This window comes from Typopeltis vanoorti, chromosome 8 (genome assembly GCF_054136105.1).
Source record: "Typopeltis vanoorti isolate ZY-2024b chromosome 8, IOZ_Tvanoo_1.0, whole genome shotgun sequence".
In the NCBI taxonomy this organism is placed as follows: domain Eukaryota; kingdom Metazoa; phylum Arthropoda; class Arachnida; order Uropygi; family Thelyphonidae; genus Typopeltis; species Typopeltis vanoorti.
Window position 1 is genome coordinate 14,115,400 of NC_143556.1, and position 18,872 is coordinate 14,134,271.

Genomic DNA, 18,872 nt, shown 5'->3' on the forward strand with positions numbered 1-18,872 from the left:
AGATGGAAGGTCCATGCATTCTAAGATCAGAGGTAGAATATGCGCTGAATTCAGCTAAAAAGGGTAATGCCTTAGGCCCTGATAGAATACCAGCAGAAATATTACTTAAATTAAGGGGATATTAAATCCCACATAGTTTTAAAACCGAATAAGAAACTCAAAGATTGAAATCAGAGAGTTTCTTGCCGAATATAGTAAACTATAAAGTATCGGCGACACTAGCGTTAGCCAATGCAAGTGATCCTAGTACGTAGTACAATACCAGGGCAACTCGTTGCAAAGGTGGGGGAAGTTCAGATCGCTATTCTTAGGTATTTTCCATAATGTAAAAACACATTTCCTAGGAAATGTATGCTGTTATTACATTATGGAGGGAGGTCACTACCCAGACCGGTTCCCCCACCTTTGCAACGAGTTGCCCTGGTATTGTACTATGTACTAGGATCACTTGCATTGGCTAACGCTAGTGTTGCCGATACTTTATAGTTTACTATATTCGGCAAGAAACTCTCCGATTTCAATCTTTGAGTTTCTTATTCGGTTTTAAAACTATGTGGGATTTAATATCCCCTTAATTTAAGTAATGTTTTCATTGCCGAAATGAAGCTTATTAGCTCTTTATACTTAAGTAACTTAATGGTTGCACCTGTTTGGAAAACTCGTTCGCAGAGTACATAAGTTCTTTTCGCTATACACTTTGGTATTAGGTCTATCTACTCACTGATGAAGCCTCAAAAAAGGCTGAAACCGGTCTGGGTAGTGACCTCCCTCCATAATGTAATAACAGCATACATTTCCTAGGAAATGTGTTTTTACATTATGGAAAATACCTAAGAATAGCGATTTGAACTTCCCCCACCTTTGCAACGAGTTGCCCTGGTATTGTACTACGTACTAGGATCACTTGCATTGGCTAACGCTAGTGTCGCCGATACTTTATAGTTTACTATATTCGGCAAGAAACTCTCTGATTTCAATCTTTGAGTTTCTTATTTGGTTTTAAAACTATGTGGGATTTAATATCCCCTTAATTTAAGTAATGTTTTCATTGCCAAAATGAAGCTTATTAGCTCTTTATACTTAAGTAACCAGCAGAAATAGTTATTAGAAGGTGACAAAATTCTATATTAGTAAAGCTATTTAATAAGATCTACAATACAGGCATAAATCCTCAATACTGGTTACAATCAACCTTCATCATGCTACCTAAAAAAAGCAAATATCAAAACTTGTAATGATTATAGAATGATCAGTCTAATGAGCCATGTTCTCAAAATGTTTCTGAAAATAATTCAAAAACAAATACACAAAAAACATGAAGATACCATCAGTGATATTCAATTTGGCTTTAGAAGTAGTTTGGGAACAAGAGAGGCCCTTTCTATTCTCAAATATTATTCCAAAACAAGGAAGTATTCGTTTGCTTCGAGAAAGCATTTGACAAAGTCCAACACACTAAAATGATTGAATTACTAAAAAGAATTGGATTAGATGGTAAAGACATCACAATCATTGAAAACTTATATTGGAACCAGAAGGCATCTGTTCAAGTTAATGACATTATTACAGACTCCACATCAAAAGAGAAGTAAGATAAGGATGTGTGCCATTGCCTCTCCTTTTTAACATATATTCAGAAGCCATATTTCAAAAAATATTAAAAGGAAGAGAGGAAGGGATTAATGTAAATGGTGAAATCATCAGTAACATCCAATATGCTGATGACACAGCTCTCCTGGCTGATAATATTCGGGACTTCAAAATCTTCTGGAACTAGTAAATGAAGAGAGTGAAAAAATGGGATTAAAAATAAATATCACAAAAACTAAAATCATGGCCATAAGCAAGAAACCAATTCTAAATTCAGCACTTTCTTTTAATGGGAAACAAATAGAAAGAGTGACAAAATGTAAATATCTTGGATGCTAGTTAAATGGAGAATGTAACCAAGAAATGGAAATACAAGTTAGAATAGAAATGGCAAGAAAAAATTTTCTCCCGATGAAATTAACACTGTTTAACCACAATTTAAATTCAGAGCTTTGAGTATGCATGGATAAATGCTATGTATGGTCTGTACTGCTGTATAGTGCAAAAACTTAGACCTTGAAGACAACATCAATACTTGAAGCTTTTGAGATGTGGTTAAACAGACGAATGTTAAAAACTCATGGACAGCAAAAAATGTCCAATCAAGAAGTACTGGAACAAATGGGGAAATCACATGAACTTTTAGATACCATAAAAGAAGAAAAACTGCATATCTTGGTCACCTACTTCGTAATGAAAAATGTAACATACTTCAATTGATTATAAAAGGGAAGATAAATGGAAGAGGATAAGGAAGATGAAGAAGATCTTAGCTGACAGAATCAGACAGTGGACTGATATGAGCTCGGAAAAACTATTCAGAATGACTGAAGATCGCTCAAAATTTGTTAAGGTGGTTGCCAACCTCCAATAGGAGATGGCACTTAAAAAAGGAGATATTCGAATATTCTGTGTATTCAAGAGTTGCGTGTTGGAATGCAACTGTATCGTTGTGGTCATGTATTTAGTAACATCTGTGCAGTACTGTTTACCCTATTGTCTAGAGCTTGTAGCAATACATTTATTTGAAAATCAAAGGAACATATGCAATATGACAGGTAGTATAAAATTTTCCCAATGTACACATAAAAATAATTTGGTCACATGGGATGGTCTGGCTGGGATTTTATTTTGGTTGCATATCATAAAGATAACTGCTGACATTGTAGTGACAAATGTGATTCATTTGGTTTGACATAAAGATTATAAATAGATGATGTTAAAAATGCTTCAGTTCTGACTGCTTGATGGTGGATCAAATCCAACTATCAAAAAGTGTAGTGTCTTTTGCAGAAGCACAGACTTCAGACCCATAATCAAGTCCAGATCGGATAAGGGCTCAATATAAGCAGAGCAATAATCATTTGCCTGTATCTGATAAAATAGAGGCTAGGTTGAGAAGGACATTTGTCATTCTCTGGAACTTACCTTGCAATTGATGTATATCAGGCAGAAATTAAATTAAATTAATTTATTTTTAAACATGAGTCCCAAGAACTTTGCTTCTGTTGCAACTGGGATTACTGTTTGTCCTAGTCTGAGTTCTTGGTAAGGACAAAGACCACATTCACACACACAAAAAAAGCAAACAGTTTTCTGTGGCAAAAATCTGAACCCACTTGAAAGTATCCAGCATGAAAAATCATCAACGACTTCCTGCAATTGTCCGTCTCCCCCATATTGGAAGAATGCCAAACATGATAGTCATCTATACAGAAGGCATCACTTACAGCTAGAGGAAGTTGTTCTGTTAAGCAAGCTAACTTTCAAAGCAAATAGCATGACAGTTAATACAGAACCTAGTGGGATTCCCTCTTCTTCAAGAAAGGGCTGAGAGTGAGAGGGTTGAACCCACTTGGATTAGGAAGATTCAGTTATGGAGAAATTTTTTAATAGAGAGAGATTCCCTGTAATACCATAACTGTGCAGGTCTTTCAGTATGCCAAACCCCCAAGAACTGCCTTGTGCATTTTCCATGTCAAAGAAAACCAATACTTAGTGCTTGTGTTTTAAAAATAATATCTATAATAGATGATTCCAGTTGGACTAAATGATCTTAGTGTAGAATGAAGTTTTGGAAGCTAGAATGTCTGGGGGAGGTGGATAAGTTGTTGTCCATAAGTCATAAAAGATGAGATTTAATAATTTCTCTAAGATTTTGCTGGATCAGGCAACTGGATGGTAATTTGTTAGTATTTTTGGATTCTTTCCTGGCTCTGGAAAAGTAATAATAATTGCCTTTTGCCAGGATTTATTCTCATAGAAAATACTGTTGAATAAGTAAGTAAAGCAGTTGATCCACAGACAATGGTGACAGATATTTAACCATCGTAATGGCTATCATCTGGTCCTACAGCCAGTCGACAGTGAAACAAAATGTGGTATTGAATGGGATGTTGTAATCTTCCAGATAGTTCGAAATGAAAAGAGTTTTGATGCTTTTCTGCAATGTTTTTTACGGCCAAGAATTCAGGGTGAAAGATGTTGCTAATATTTTAACAAACTATCCCCAAAAGCATCTACCGGGTATTGCGACCTCATGTTTATTAAATACGAACAGGATACACGAAAACCTGACAACTTTCGTAAGTCATATAACTTACATCATCAGGGACATTGGTGTATAAAAAAGTTAAACACAACTAACAAAGATTAAATTCATAAAAAAGATGTAGAAAAAAGAAGAGAACACAAATCAGGTCTAGCTTTCCACACAACCTTCCACTGGCCATAAAGTACTTTGGGAAAAAACGATCATGTCGTATATTGATAAAAACTGTTTCACACGGAAATTCAAGGAAGAGGCAAAAATGCTTAGAATTCCTACACAGTGCAACAAAAACCAAGGTTTGATATTACACCAAGTCTGGGAGACATTCATAAAAAATCTAACTTCCTCAGATCTTGGACATAACACACATGAAGCACAGAATGTGACAACAAATAGCAATGTTCCAACAAACATTCAGTAATGAATGTTTCAATTTTTTCAATGTCACAGTTAGAAACATCTAATGGACTATGAATTTAATTTTTGTTAGTTGTGTTTAATTTTTTTATACACAAATGCCCCTGATGATGTAAGTCATACAACTTACGAAACTTGTCAGGTTTTCACGTATCCTGTTCATATTTAATAAATATGTGGTCTTAATACCAGAATCTATCTCTCGAACTACTGAACCACAGAAACTTCACACACAGCATCTACATCTGCTTCTGGATGAACAATTGTGCATTCATTCTGTTCACAGTCTCAGTATCCAGCAGGTTATGACTGTGCTTATAAATGGAATGCCAGGGCTACACCAGGAAACAGACTAGTTATTACTGACACTATGTTCCAACATAAAGATGTGCCCAAGTTCAGGTGGAGAGAAGATGCAAGAAATAAGAAAAGCCTCATTAACTATGTCATTGTTGATAGTGATATCTTCATGCTGATTAAGGATGCAAGAGTGTACAGAAGATTTGTACACTGTACAAATGCTCTGTATACTCTTGCTATGACTGTGCTTATAAGTGGAAGTGACCATCAGTGTTAAGTAGGATAAAGATGAATATCACATTGAAAAGAACAGTATGTAAGAAAGTTTTAAAAAGAATTAAAGTTGAGCTTTTACAGGTAAACTGTAGGCTCAACTATACAAATATTATTGAGGAAAAAATGAATCAGTTTGAAAACAAGAACCAAACCTTGTAGTCTCAATGGCAAATTCTGAATAAAACATTGATTCAGCTGGGGAGTTGTGTGAAGTTGTCTGCAAAGATAGAAAAATAAGAACGGGTGGATACAAAATCTTAAAGAAGCAGTTCTAGACAAGAAAGAAAGCATACCAAAAATTCTAATGAATAAGTTCACAGATGTCCTAAAAGAATACAGAGATAAATATAAGAGAGCTAAGGGGGGGGGGGTAAAAGGTAAAAGTAACTAAACAAAAGTCATGGGAAGACTGACAAGGATACAGAAAATAAATATCAGGAAAGTGGCAAAATGTTCTAAAGGGTGTTGAAAAAGCTTAGAAATGGAGAAAATATTACTGTAAAAGGAATCAAACATGATAAAGGTGACATGAAAACTGAAGATAAAGACATCCTGGATGTCTAGAGTAATTATTATCGAAAGACCATTATTCACCTTGTGCTGCCTCCAAAGTGCCTTCTTCTTCCAGATTTCATGCTTAATCCCCTTGTTCATCCATTTTACAGAAGTAACAGAAAAGTAATAGAAAATTTCTAAGAGGAATGCAAACAAGAATACATATCAATACATGAGGTGAAGGTCATCAAAAATCTGAAATGTGTAAAGGCAACTGGTGTAGATGATATTTGACTAGAAATGCTTCAATCTGGAGGCATAAAAGTTTTGCAGTGTCTACACTGCAAAACTGGTCAGAGGATCAAATTCAAGATGATTGGAATAAAGCTCTCATAGCCACCATTTATAAAAAAAAGGTAATAAAATTGAATGTGAGAATTACAGAGGAATTTTTCTACTAAGTGACAAAAGTAAGATTTACACAAGCATACTTGAAAAGGGATTGAGAAAAATTGTGGAAGAGAAACTCAGAGAAGAACAAGCTGAGTCAGGTCAAATTAGAGATTGCTAACATTCAGATTTTCACTTTAAGAAAATCTGATGTTGAAAAGTTGAGAAATCTTCGGAATATGACAAGGATCTGTATTAAGTTTTGTAGATCTGGAAAAGGCATATGACAATGCTTAGAGAAAAGCTTTTCAAAACACTGCAATTAAATGGGGTAATTAGAACATTATACAGAGCAATACATAGTTTATATGTAAGTTGTCATTCAGTAATTAGAATTGAAGGAAATACAGGAAGATAGTTTGATGTAAATTCAGGTGAAAGACATGGCTGCACATTATCTCACTCTTATTCATAATCTATATGGATCATATTCTGAGAAAAATTGTGGAAAGAAAGTGAGATTAAACCAGATATCAGAATTGGAGATATGAAACTTAGCTCTTTGCTTTATGTAAATAATATTGTACTCCTAAAGACATCCAGTGTGAGCTTACAGGATTCTCTAACTAATTAAATAAAACTGGTAACAAATTTGACATGAAAATCCACGATAAAAACAGACAAGAGATCTGGGAGTGATGATGGATAGAAAACTGAAATTTAGTGAGCATATTCTTGGCGAAAGTAACCCAGAAGATTGCTGCAATACTGAGAAGAACACTGACCTGCAGAGATAAAAAAAAGAGTTATCATTCCATTGTATAAGACCACCAAGCGAAAGAACTCCCCAGTGTCCACCCTGTAACTGCCTCTCAACAGTTTAAAAGTCTCGATCATATCACCTCTCCTTCTATCCACCAAACTCTGCAGTCCATAATGTTAGTTATCAGGATCGACTGAAGGAATGTGGATCGCAGAGTTTGGCGGATAGAAGGAGAAGTGATATGATCGAGACTTTTAAACTCTCGAGAGGCAGTTACAGGGTGGATACTGGGGAGTTCTTTCGCTTCGTGGGAAGGAGCGATGACAAAGGGCCATCCCTGGAAGTTATGAAAGGAATGCATTTTTGGAAATTATGGAGACAACTACCGTGTTTGAATAAAAACTTTAGTTTAATATTACTAAAATTTTACAATTCGACGTTTCGACCTTTATGTCAAGGTCATCTTCTGGAGCGTACAAATATACACAAGAAACAAGCTATCCTACAATCATACTGGTTTGTTAAAGACACTGACTAACCGCTACCACAATTGTTGGCCTGACCTCTGGTGGAAAAAAAAAAAAAAAATTATACATCAACGCTAGAGTTCTATTATTTGTGTTGTCTACTATATACATATATTAACATCATTCCATCCAGTTGGAGTGGAATGGTTTCTAATACTAGCGGATTGGCTAGAGTCCTGACTTATGTTGAATCTTTCATATTAGGTTGGTGTGCCATCCAGATCCTTGGAATTTTCATACCATCTTTATTGTTGATATTTGGGTGGTTTATCAGGATTTCGCAGGATTCTTTAAATTTTCTTTCGTACCATGTTTTTGTGCGGTGTAAGGAGCAGGTGCTTTTCCAGTTGATTTGGTGTAAGGTGTTAAGTGCATGGTCTGAGAGGCCTGCTTCACCATAAAAGAAAGGATTATGAAAGGAATCTCTGAGCAAGAGGGTGAGGAGTGGTTTCTTTGTGTGGAGGGTGGTTTAACTGTGGAATTCATTGCCTGATAGAGTGATGAGAGCAAGAATGGTCAATGAGTTCAAGGAGTGGTAGACTTTGTGTTTCCTAAGAAGGACCTCCCACGATGAGTCTCTTGACTCCATGGAGGCCTGATTAATAATAATAATAATAATAAAATAGGCAGGAGCATAAAAAACTTCAGCTGCATTCTCAATGGAGCCTATAAAACAAGTAAAATATTTCACTATTTAGATACAGTTTTTAGAGAAGGTGGTATGATGGGGAGTCAGATAAAGAAATACATATATAGAATAAGAGAGAAATTAGCAAAAACCTAACTAGCAGTACACAAGACAGTGGTTAAACCAGTTTTAAGTTATGAATCTGAGAGTTTCATCAAGTGCTTTAAAAATAAAGCACTTGATGAAAGATTAGAGACCACAGATATGAGGGTTCTGAGAAAAATTAGTGGAGTGAACCAATGACATCAATGGAAGAATCATATTAAAATTGATGATGAAAGATGAAGATGAAATGTAAAAGAATAAATAGGTTGGAGTGAAATGGATGTGCAAACTTATTAAGCAAGAGATTCACAAGAAGATGATGTGGAAAGAATATCGTGAGAATAACAGTGAGAGGAGTTATGATATATATAAAGCTGAGGCCAATAAAGTAACGAGTATTGTGCAGAAAGCTAAATCGAAGTATGATAAGAAACTGGCCATGCAAGCTAAAGGCAATACAAAAGAATTTTATTGTTATGCAGCAAGCAAAAGAAAGAAAGAATGTTAAAGAATAACTTCACTGAATGCAGATGGTACTTGTCGGAAGCTAATGAGTACTCACTTTGCTAAGATATATCAACCAGGTGTGTGTAACATGGTGCACAGTCCTAATGCTACGTTGAATGAAGAGTTAGAGGTTCATGAAAATGAGGTCGAAGAGCTGTTGCATAACCTGGATAAGAATTTGTCTATAGGGACAGATGGAATAACAGCCTATTTGCTAAAGGAATTGTCAAGCAAATTCACTAGGCCTTTCACATGTTTGTATAACTTGACTCTCAGCTCAGGAATGTATGATAGTTCTGTTGTATAAGGGTGGTGCAAAAACTGATGTGTCTAACTACTGACCCATCAGTATCTCTGGTGTGATAGTAAAGATTTTAGAAAAGTGGGTAAGAACTTGCATACAAAAATTGGTAGACAAATAAGCTATACTCTGCAAGGATGGGTTTATTAAAGGAAGATCATGCTTTAGCAATTTGCTTATATTTTATAACAATGTTACAGCCGAGTTGGATAAAGGGAATGGATACACTATGATAATGTTGGATTTTTCTAAGGCATTTGATAGGATACCATTCGAAAGGCATAAAATGGAGAATATGGAATTGGAATATAAGCTCTTGACTTGGATCAAGGGATGGTTGACAAACAGATATCAAAAAGCAGTATACAGTGGGTGTAAATGTGCCAGATTTAAGGCGACCATGGTTTACCTCAAGGTTCGGTCCTTGGGCCAATTATTGTTCAATCTGTACATTAATGACATCAGGCAGGGTCTAACATCAGATGTGCAATTCTTTGCTGATGACACAAAGATGGGCAAAGCAATCAAGAATGCTACTGATATTCATCATCATCAAATTCCTGCCATGTACCTTCAAGGGGTGTACTGATCCAGCCATAGGTCTGATTCGTCAGCCTATGCCTGTTCCAGAGCCCGGATAAAATTTGGGGGGGACTAGATGGTACCGTGAATGCCCGTAAAAAGGGGGAACGCTGTATCATCACACAGAATTTATTTATTTTTAGTGCAAGAATCACCTGTACCATGACTGAAAAACCTAGCTGGGAAAAGCTTCCACATCCTCTGTATTCTCCTGATCTTGCACCTTCAGATTACCACTAATTTCTAAGTTTGCAACATTTCAGTAATGAAAAAAATACAATACATTAGAGGCACTAAAATTGAGCCTATGCGACTTCTTTGCCTCCAAACCTCCTGAATTCTATAGAAATTGCATTATGAAGCTTTCACAATGTTGGAAGAGCACAACTGATTCAAATGGAGAATATATACTTGATTAAATTAGCAGCTGATTTATCTTTTATATCCTTTCAAAATTTAATACTATAAACGACATTACTTTTGGGATGACCTGATAATTAAGTGAAGTGAGATTCTTCATAAATTCTAAGTTGAACTATCTTCCATCTAAAACCGACTTATATAGTATTGTTTGAAAAAGGCCTATAAAATTCTCAGTATAGGCAGATTCTGAATTCAATTCCAAAAGCGAGATAGGATTAAATAATTCAGCCAAGGGTATCTGTGTAATGTCACTTTAATAATTTATCTCTCACTGAATAAACAGTTACATAATGATAATTAATAACATAATATTAATAACTTAACATGTATTAAACCAACAGTAATAACTTTAATGAATTAAAGGTACAAATATTTCATACTGAAAGTAACAGTACAGCAATCCCTCGATTAATGCACCTAATGTGTTCTTTAAAACAGGTGCATTAATCGAAAATGCACTAATTGAATACAGTAACCTATGGGAAAATGTATAATTCGTTCCTCAGATTTCTTTTTTGACCCTTAAGTTTTTTTATAAAAGAATTAGGGTATGTCTTAAGGTCTAGTTAAAGGAAACATGTAGCTGAAAGACAATAAAACATATTCAGAATATAAATTTATTATGATGCTTCTTAACAGAGAATCGAGCTAACATAGTTTGGCAAGCATTCTGTTTTCTTTTTTCATACAACTGATGGTATGTCCCTATTGCATTTTCTGCAAATTTTACTGGTTCTCTCTTCACCAGGGTTGGTCTATAAGCATTGCTGCTTAAAACCTTCGATTGTACGAAAATTATTTTCAAATTGTTTCTGTGAAACCTCTTTGGGCTTGTCAGTGATTAAATTTTCTTCATATTCTTCAGGATCTTCCCGCTGTCCATCTAAATTTAGCAGGTCGGAATCACTCAACTTCTCAGAATGAGATTTAATTAACTTAGATTCGTTTGAAAAACCTTTAAAATCATTTGCACAATGTGAAAGAATGTGCTTCTTAATGGCTCGCATATTGCTAGCAGTAATTTCATTTGACTTTGCGACTTTATAACTAGGCAGAGATTTCTCTGATTTGGCTAGAAAAGAAAAGTCTTGGAAGGCATTTGCTTTCAAAAAAAGGCTGGTTTCATTGACATTAAATATTTGTTGATCACAATAGTCCCCTTCTTACACACAATTTTCTTCAAAATCTCTGGATATCTCCTTATCTGCACTTGCAGCTTCGCCTGTGATTAGATTATGTAAGCTATTTCTCTTTTTGAAATGCTCAAATCACCCAACACTAGTGCGAAATTCTTTTTCTTTTCCATCATTGATAGCTCTTTCTTTCAAGATTGCAAAGAGGTTTAATGCTTTTGATTTAATAAGGCCAGTGTTTAGCGGGATCCGTTTTTGGTTACAATCTTCGATCCATGTAAAAAGAAGTCTCTCTAATTCAATCTTTATAATACTTTGATTTCGAGTGCATGAATGATAATGTGAAGCAGCCTTACCTTTCTCTTTGTATTCAGCAGTTGATTCACCCATTTTTGTGTTCTTGTCCTATCTTTGCTCTGGACTCGCATTGTTCATTTTTCTTTATTATTTCAAGTTTTTCTTCCAATCAGATTATTTTCGAATCATTTTCACACTTCTGTGTTTTGCTCTCTAATTCTTTTACTCATGATTAAAGGTTAGGAAAATAATTTAAAATAAAAAAGAAAGGAAAACAATTGCTATGTAAAGCAGTAAACATAAATGTTGGAGTTAAATTTGGAACATAGTGTACATGGAAATAGTGTAGTATGCCATTAAAAAAATAACTTTGTAAAATGTTTCAAATCAGTAACTAAATTTCATCCTGGTGAGTGATTTTTTAAAATAGTTAGCCATAAAAAAAAGTATAGATCGAAAATTTTTCAAATCTGTAACATTTATTTTTAAGATGTATATAGGTGCACTAATCGAATTTTAGATGCGCACTAATCGTATTTGGGTATTGAAAAAAATGACGCATTAATTGGGGTTGCATTAATCGAGGGATTGCTGTACATCATCAGTGTAAAACAAACAGTTAAAGGAATGGAATACAAAGTACAGAACAGTCGGTGGATTACCAATTAAATTGTTGCCGCATGCCAGAAGATTAATATTAATAAAATATTATTAAAAAATTCTTAAAAACTATTTCATTGATGGTTACATAATGATAATGAAACACTATTATACTAAACTTACCAATCTTTAACAAAACTACAAAAATCTAGTGAAAATCCCCTATCAGGAGGCAACTGAGGAGGATCTTCTTGTAGCACTTTACTAAGCACCTCAAAATCAGTTTTGCAATCTTGATAAGGAAATATACCTGTTGCCAATTCCACCTAAATATGATGTGATTTCATATTATTAAATAAAATCATTTTTATCTGTAAATATATTTTCTAATGAATAGTGAACATATATAATTTTGAATTGCAAAATACACAGAAGCAGCTTAAAATTAAATAAGTGAAAAAACAATAAACACAAATAAAATAAAATAACTCTCAAACTAGATAATGTTATTATCTAGTTTGAGAGTAATCAATTATATTTTCTTCATGATAACTAATATTTAAGGAATTAACAGCATATACTAGAAATATAGATTAAATAAACTTTAATATATACTTTCCGATATTTCGGCGAACGTCACGTTGCCATCTTCTTGGGAACTTACTAAAAGACACGTGCACACAAGTACTAATAACAGCAAATGAGACTGAAGCTAGGAAGCTAGCGTTTCCTAAAGTCCTGATGGTGCCCCCTGGCGGGCTATATTGGTAGTTCTTGGCCTTTGGGCTGAAGTTCTTCTGATAAAAGTTTCCCAAATTTGGGGCAGTTTCATGCATCCAAATTTGTTGAGGTTTGGCATGTTCCTAAGGGCCGAGGCTGATTCCATGAATAGTCTTTCATACTTGCTGCGGTGTATTACTGTGGCTTTCTTCCATCTTATTCTGTGGCGAGTATCCAGAGCGTGGTCTGCAAGCCCAGAGTGGCTGTACTGGTAAAATCGGATGTAATCCTTGTGTTCTGAGATTCTGATATTTGCTGTCCTGCCTGTTTGGCCAAAGTAGGACAGTTTACAGCTGCAAGGGACCTGGTATACACCAGGTAGGTCTAGGGGAAGTGGTTGGTCTTTGGTGGAGCGGATAAGGGATGCCAGTTTTCTATGTGGTCTGTAACAAGTGGTCAAGTCATGTTTTTTTAGGATTTTATTGATTTTTTCCGAGGTGCCTCTGATGTAGGGAATCGTGATAGATTTAGAGTAATCTTTTTTGTGAAGGGGAGGGGGTGGTGGGTTGTGGATAACTGGGTTAAGTATTTTTTGGAGGGGGTAGCCGTTGGCTGAGAAAGTGTCACGGATGTGATTTAGTTCAGTGGTTAGGGCTTGATCATTAGAACAGATTATTTTTGCCCTGTTGAATAATGTTTTAATAACTCCATATTGTTGTGAGGGGGGGTGGGGGTGGGATTGTTGGTGAATGTGTCTGCCTGTATGGGTGGGTTTTCTATAAACTGAGAAAACCAAGGTTCCATCAGGTTGGCGGGTGACCAGTGTGTCTAGGAAGGGGAGGTTATTGTTTTCCTCTTTTTCCAGGGTGAATTTGATTCTAGGGTGTTGGTTGTTCAAGTGTGTTAGGAAGGAGAGGAGTGAATCCGGGCCATGTGGACAAATAGCGAAAACATCATCAACGTAGCGAAGCCATATGGTAGGTTTTTGTGGGGCTGAGTTTAAGGCTTTCTCTTCAAACATCTCCATGAAGAAGTTGGCCAAGGGTGGGGAAAGTGGTGAACCCATGGCTGTCCCCTCTATCTGTTTGTAGAATTTTTCCTGCCAAACGAAATAGCCTGAGTTCATTGTAAACTGAAATAGGGCTGAGATATCGGGAGGGAATTTAGCTTGGATTAGCTCTAAGGTTTCTTTGAGGGGGACATTAGTGAATAGGGAGGAGACATCAAAACTGACCATTATGTCATTATGTTGGAGTGTAAGGTTTTCTATACTGGCTTTGAAGTGGGCTGAGTTTTTTATGTGTGATGGTGTATTGCCAGTATAGTGTGAGAGCGCTTTGGCTAAATGCTTGGCTAGTTTGTAAGTGGGGGAATCAATGCCATCCACTATGGGACGTAATGGCACATTTTCTTTGTGTATTTTTGGGAGCCCATATATGCGGGGGGGGTCTAGAGTTATAGGGTTTTAGTCTGTTGGTAATCTCCACAGGCCAAGAAGTGACCTTAAGAAGGTCACTTCTTAAGGTCAATTCCTTAAATATTAGTTATTATGTTTAACCAGCGTATAAGCCTCTCAACAAGAATATATTTTCTTCATGATCAGTCACAGTATTAGAGGAAAAAAATTACTGATGTTTAGAAACCTTACTTGCAGAAAATTAATAAGATGACAAATCAGTATTTCAAAAACATTTTTTTAAATGAATTATTGCTGAATAATTACAGCAGATATAATAAAGATTTATTATGTCTAAAACAAACTGGAATGTGATTTTCTGATAACGAAGTGAACATAGACTTAGAACTGAGCCAAATAGTTCCGATTTATTTAGAATTGTATGTACAATCATTCTCACTTAAAGAAAATTTGTAGGAACCAAAGGAACAATAAATTATTATAGCAGAAGGTTTGTTATAGTTCTTTTGAAATTCACTATAGTGCATTCCCTTCAAAACAATTACTATGAGGCTTTGGCTCTGGACATTTTAGCAGTTTGTTATAGAGAATTTATTATTAGGCCTCCAGGGATTCAAGGACTCATTGAGGGAGGCCATACGTCACCCACACCAGCTGCTATACCTTTTTTTAAATTCATTCACACTAGATGCACTCACTGCTTTAAGAGGCAAATGGCTCCACTCACTCATGCCTCTATGAGAGAAAAATCTACCTCTCTTACACTTTCTTAACTGCACACAAGCTTAACTTCCACAGATACTCCTTGTCCTCTCTCCCTATCTTCCTTATAACGAAACATTTTATCAACTGATATCTTATAATACCCTCTCAAAAATTTATATATCTCTATCATATCACCCTCTTTCTTCTGTCTGCAGTCCATGCCAGTCATAAGACGCATTAGGTTCCAGACCATCATATAGCAAATTTTGTTGAATAGTGAATCACTGCTTTTTTTTTTTCTTACTTGTAAATCATGTAATGGTTTAATAAAGTTTTTAAGCAGTTATATATGTGCATAAATGAGTAAATAAAACACAAATAAGTAAATAATACACAAAAATGAAAAAGGTATTATGAATAGCTTGGCTTAAGGATACACACACCAAACAGTTTGATCATCAATCTACAAGATGAATAATTTTTTTTTCCATTTCAGCAATAACTGTAAGCACTTTTCACTTCACTTTTCAACTTTATCTTCGCTTTTAACAACTGTAACAATAGTAGTGTGAGGTAAACCTAGCCTGTGACATCTATCTATGTTCAACACACCATTGTCACTAAATTAAATTTTTTTAATGTTAGTATCTAATGTAAAAAAAATTTAATTACATGTAAAAATTACATGTATTCTTTTCACTGGAAGAAACATCAATCTTACTTTAAAATCTGCCATTACTACTTACTTATCCTCTTCTTTCCTCATACCACATAGGGCTAAGATCCACTTCTTCCAGATACCTGTATTCTGAGTCACCAGTTTGGCTTCTCTCCAGTTCTTCCAACTAGCCGTCTTCTTTCCTTTTCTGTCATTCTTTCCATATTCCATCTGGGATCCATGTCAAAGTCACTTTAGGAATTTCTCTGCTGTCCAAGAATATGTATCCAATCTATTTCCATCTCTGTTTTTTTTTTTTATTTCATCGGTGATGCTTTTTTTTTTTTTTTTTTTTTTTTTTTGCAGTCAGCTTATATAAGTCATTACTTGTTGGGGCTAAAATATTTTTAATATTTTTTGCAGACATTTAGTTTGAAAACTATTTAATTTTTAATTTAGCTTTCTGTTTTTTGGTCAACTTTAACATCTCTGATCTATATAATAATACGGTCTTAACATTGCTATTGAAGATTTGCATATTATTTAATTTCTGAAAGCAGTATTTAGCTTTTGTCAGTCTTGGCATATATCCCTGTCAGATCCACCTTCAATATCTACATTTTCTCTCAAGTATACAAAATTCTAAACTTCCTCAGTGTAATGTCTGCATAAATATATTTTAATATTTTACACGGGCTGCTTAAGGGTCAAAGCTGTATAACTGAGAGGAGACCTCCACATAGCCTTTAAAGGAATGTGGAAAACCGACCAGAGCTTCTGACCTAATATCCAATCCTCACCTTCTCGTGGTGAGGATTGGATATTCACCTACCTGGATACTGAACGAATGAAGATGGGCTGGCAATTTGGGATTTAGCTGACCAAATTGTATTCTTATTGGCTTAAACCAATATAGAAAATGATGGTATAACATGACACAATTTCATGCCAGCTGGGGCATTGTCCGGTTAAACAAGGCCCCTGTTGTTTTTGCCAGGGAACCAGGGTGAACAGCGAAAAGTCAGCTACTGGAATAAATCTGAAAGCACACCCCAACTCAACATCACCAGAGTTAAAGATTAGTACTATCAACATAAGAAGCCTGAATGGCAAAGAAATAGAGCTAGCTGAGGAATTAGCTAAGTACCAGATCGACATAACAGGCGTGACGGAAACAAAAAAGACAAAAACTGGTGAGATTTTTCTGAGCAATAAATACAACATGTTATATTCAGGCAATGACAATCAAGGAAAAGAAGGAGAAGCCATAGTATTCAACACTAAATATGAGGCTAATCTTCTCGAATGGCAGGCAGCCTCAAGTAGAGTGATGTGGGCAAATATCAGAATGGGAAATTGGACAATGAGACTTATTTGTGCCTATGGTTCCACAGAAGGTTCTACTAAGGTAGAAGTAGAGGAATTTTTTGAGGATTTAGAGAAAGCATCCGACACAACAATAAAGGAAAAGTTGGTCCTTGTTGGGGATCTAAATAGCAGAGTAGGAAATGATTGTGAGACATACAAAAATATATTGGGAAAATTTGGAGAAAAGAGCAAAGCTCTTTTCTCCAAATGGCAAATATCTGTTGGATTTCTGCTCAGGATATGGACTGGTTATTACTAACACCATGTTCCAACATAAAAATGTGCACAAATTCACATGGAGAGAAGAGGCAAGAAATAAGAAAAGTTTCATTGACTATGTTATTGTTGATAGTGATGTTTTCTCCGTTGTGCAGGACACCAGAGTGTACAGAGGATTTGAAATTGGAAGTGATCACTATTTGGTCTTGAGCAGGAAAAATTGAATTTAATATTGAAAAGAATAACATGTAAGAAAGTTTTAAAGCGAATAAAAGTTGAACAGCTCTCAGATGTGAACTGTAGACTAAAATACACAAAGATTATTGACAACCAATAATCTTTGTGTATTTCGACAACCTCCAAAATATTTTGCCACCTTCTTGATATTTATTTTCTATGTTCTTGTCAAAGTCCTCCCATGACTTTCATTTAGCTAGTTTTACACAGTATTTAGCTTTCTTACCTTTGTCTCTGTATTCTCTAAGAGCACAAGCTAACTTATTTGCCAGGAACTTTTGATATGCTTTCTTCCTCTGTAACTTCCTGTGTCCACCATGGAGTTCTGATTTTTCAGACAACCTCACCACATGCCTCTGTGGCTGAATCAATCAAGGTTTACTTCAAGGCTTGCCACTGAATCATGTGGTGAGGTTGTCTGAAAATCAGAACTCCATGGTGGACACAGGAAGTTACAGAGGAAGAAAGCATATCAAAAGTTCCTGGCAAATAAGTTAGCTTGTGCTCTTAGAGAATACAGAGACAAAGGTAAGAAAGCTAAATACTGGGTAAAACTAGCTAAACGAAAGTCATGGGAGGACTTTGGCAAGAATATAGAAAATAAATATCAAGAAGGTGGCAAAATATTTTGGAGGTTGTCGAAGAAGCTGAGAAATGGAAGAAAGAGTACTGTAAAAGGAGTTAGAGATGATAAAGGTGACATGAAAATGGGAGAAAAAGATATCTTTGAAGTATGGAGTAATTACTTCGAGAAATTGCTAAATGAAACAAGCAGTGAGAGCACAGTGGTAAAAAGCACTCAACAGGCATACAGTGAGGAATACATATCCATACTTGAAGTAGAAAAAAGTCAAAGGCTTAAAATGTGGAAAGGCAGCAGGAGTAGATGATATTCGACCAGAAATGCTGAAGTATGGTGGTATAAGAGTCTTACAGTGGCTGCAATGCATAGTTCAGAAGGCCCTGGATAGAGGGATGAATTCCCGATGATTGAAGTAAAGCGCTCATAGTATCCGTATATAAAAAGGGAAATAAAACTGAATGTGAGAATTACAGAGGTATTTCCCTACTGAGTGCACCTGGTAAGATATATGCAAGTATACTTGAGAAACGATTGAGAAGAATTGTAGAAGAAAAGCTTGGTGACGAACAAGCTGGATTCAGGCCAAATAGAGGAGAAATCATGGGAATATAACAAAGATTTCTATTTGAGTTTAGTGATCTGGAAAAGGCATATGACAAGGTGCCAAGAGAGAAGCTATTAAAGCAATACTTAGTCTTTATTTGAATTGTAAGTCAGAAGCTAGAATTGAAGGAAGTACAGGAAGATGGTTTAATGTTAAATCTGGTGTCAGCTCTTTGCTTTATGTGGACGATGTTATATTTATCAATAAATCTGCTACGAGTCTGCAGGATTCCCTGACTAAATTGAATAACTGTTGTAATAGATATGGTATGAAGGTCAGCAATAAAAAGACAAAGAGAATGAAAATAGGCAGAATCGTTGAAAATATCAACTGCATTGTGAACGGAAAACCTGTGGAACAAGTAAAACATTCATCTACTTAGGCACGATTTTTAGTGAAGATGGCAAATTAAATATGGAAATAGACAACAGAATCAACAAAGCTGGTATGGTAGGAAGTCAATTGATTAAATTCAT

The 18,872-nt window shown here is 35.4% G+C and overlaps 1 protein-coding gene across 2 annotated transcripts in view; it reads right to left on the reverse strand.

Annotated features, from left to right (window-relative positions):
* The window catches only part of hep (hemipterous), a 186,406-nt gene that overhangs the window by 24,562 nt on the left and 142,972 nt on the right, over positions 1-18,872 (reverse strand). For both annotated transcript variants that reach the window (XM_090396523.1, XM_090396524.1), the window contains exon 8: positions 12,069-12,211. In XM_090396523.1, the coding sequence (XP_090252649.1) occupies positions 12,069-12,211 (143 nt within the window). The remainder of the gene's footprint in view (positions 1-12,068; positions 12,212-18,872) is intronic.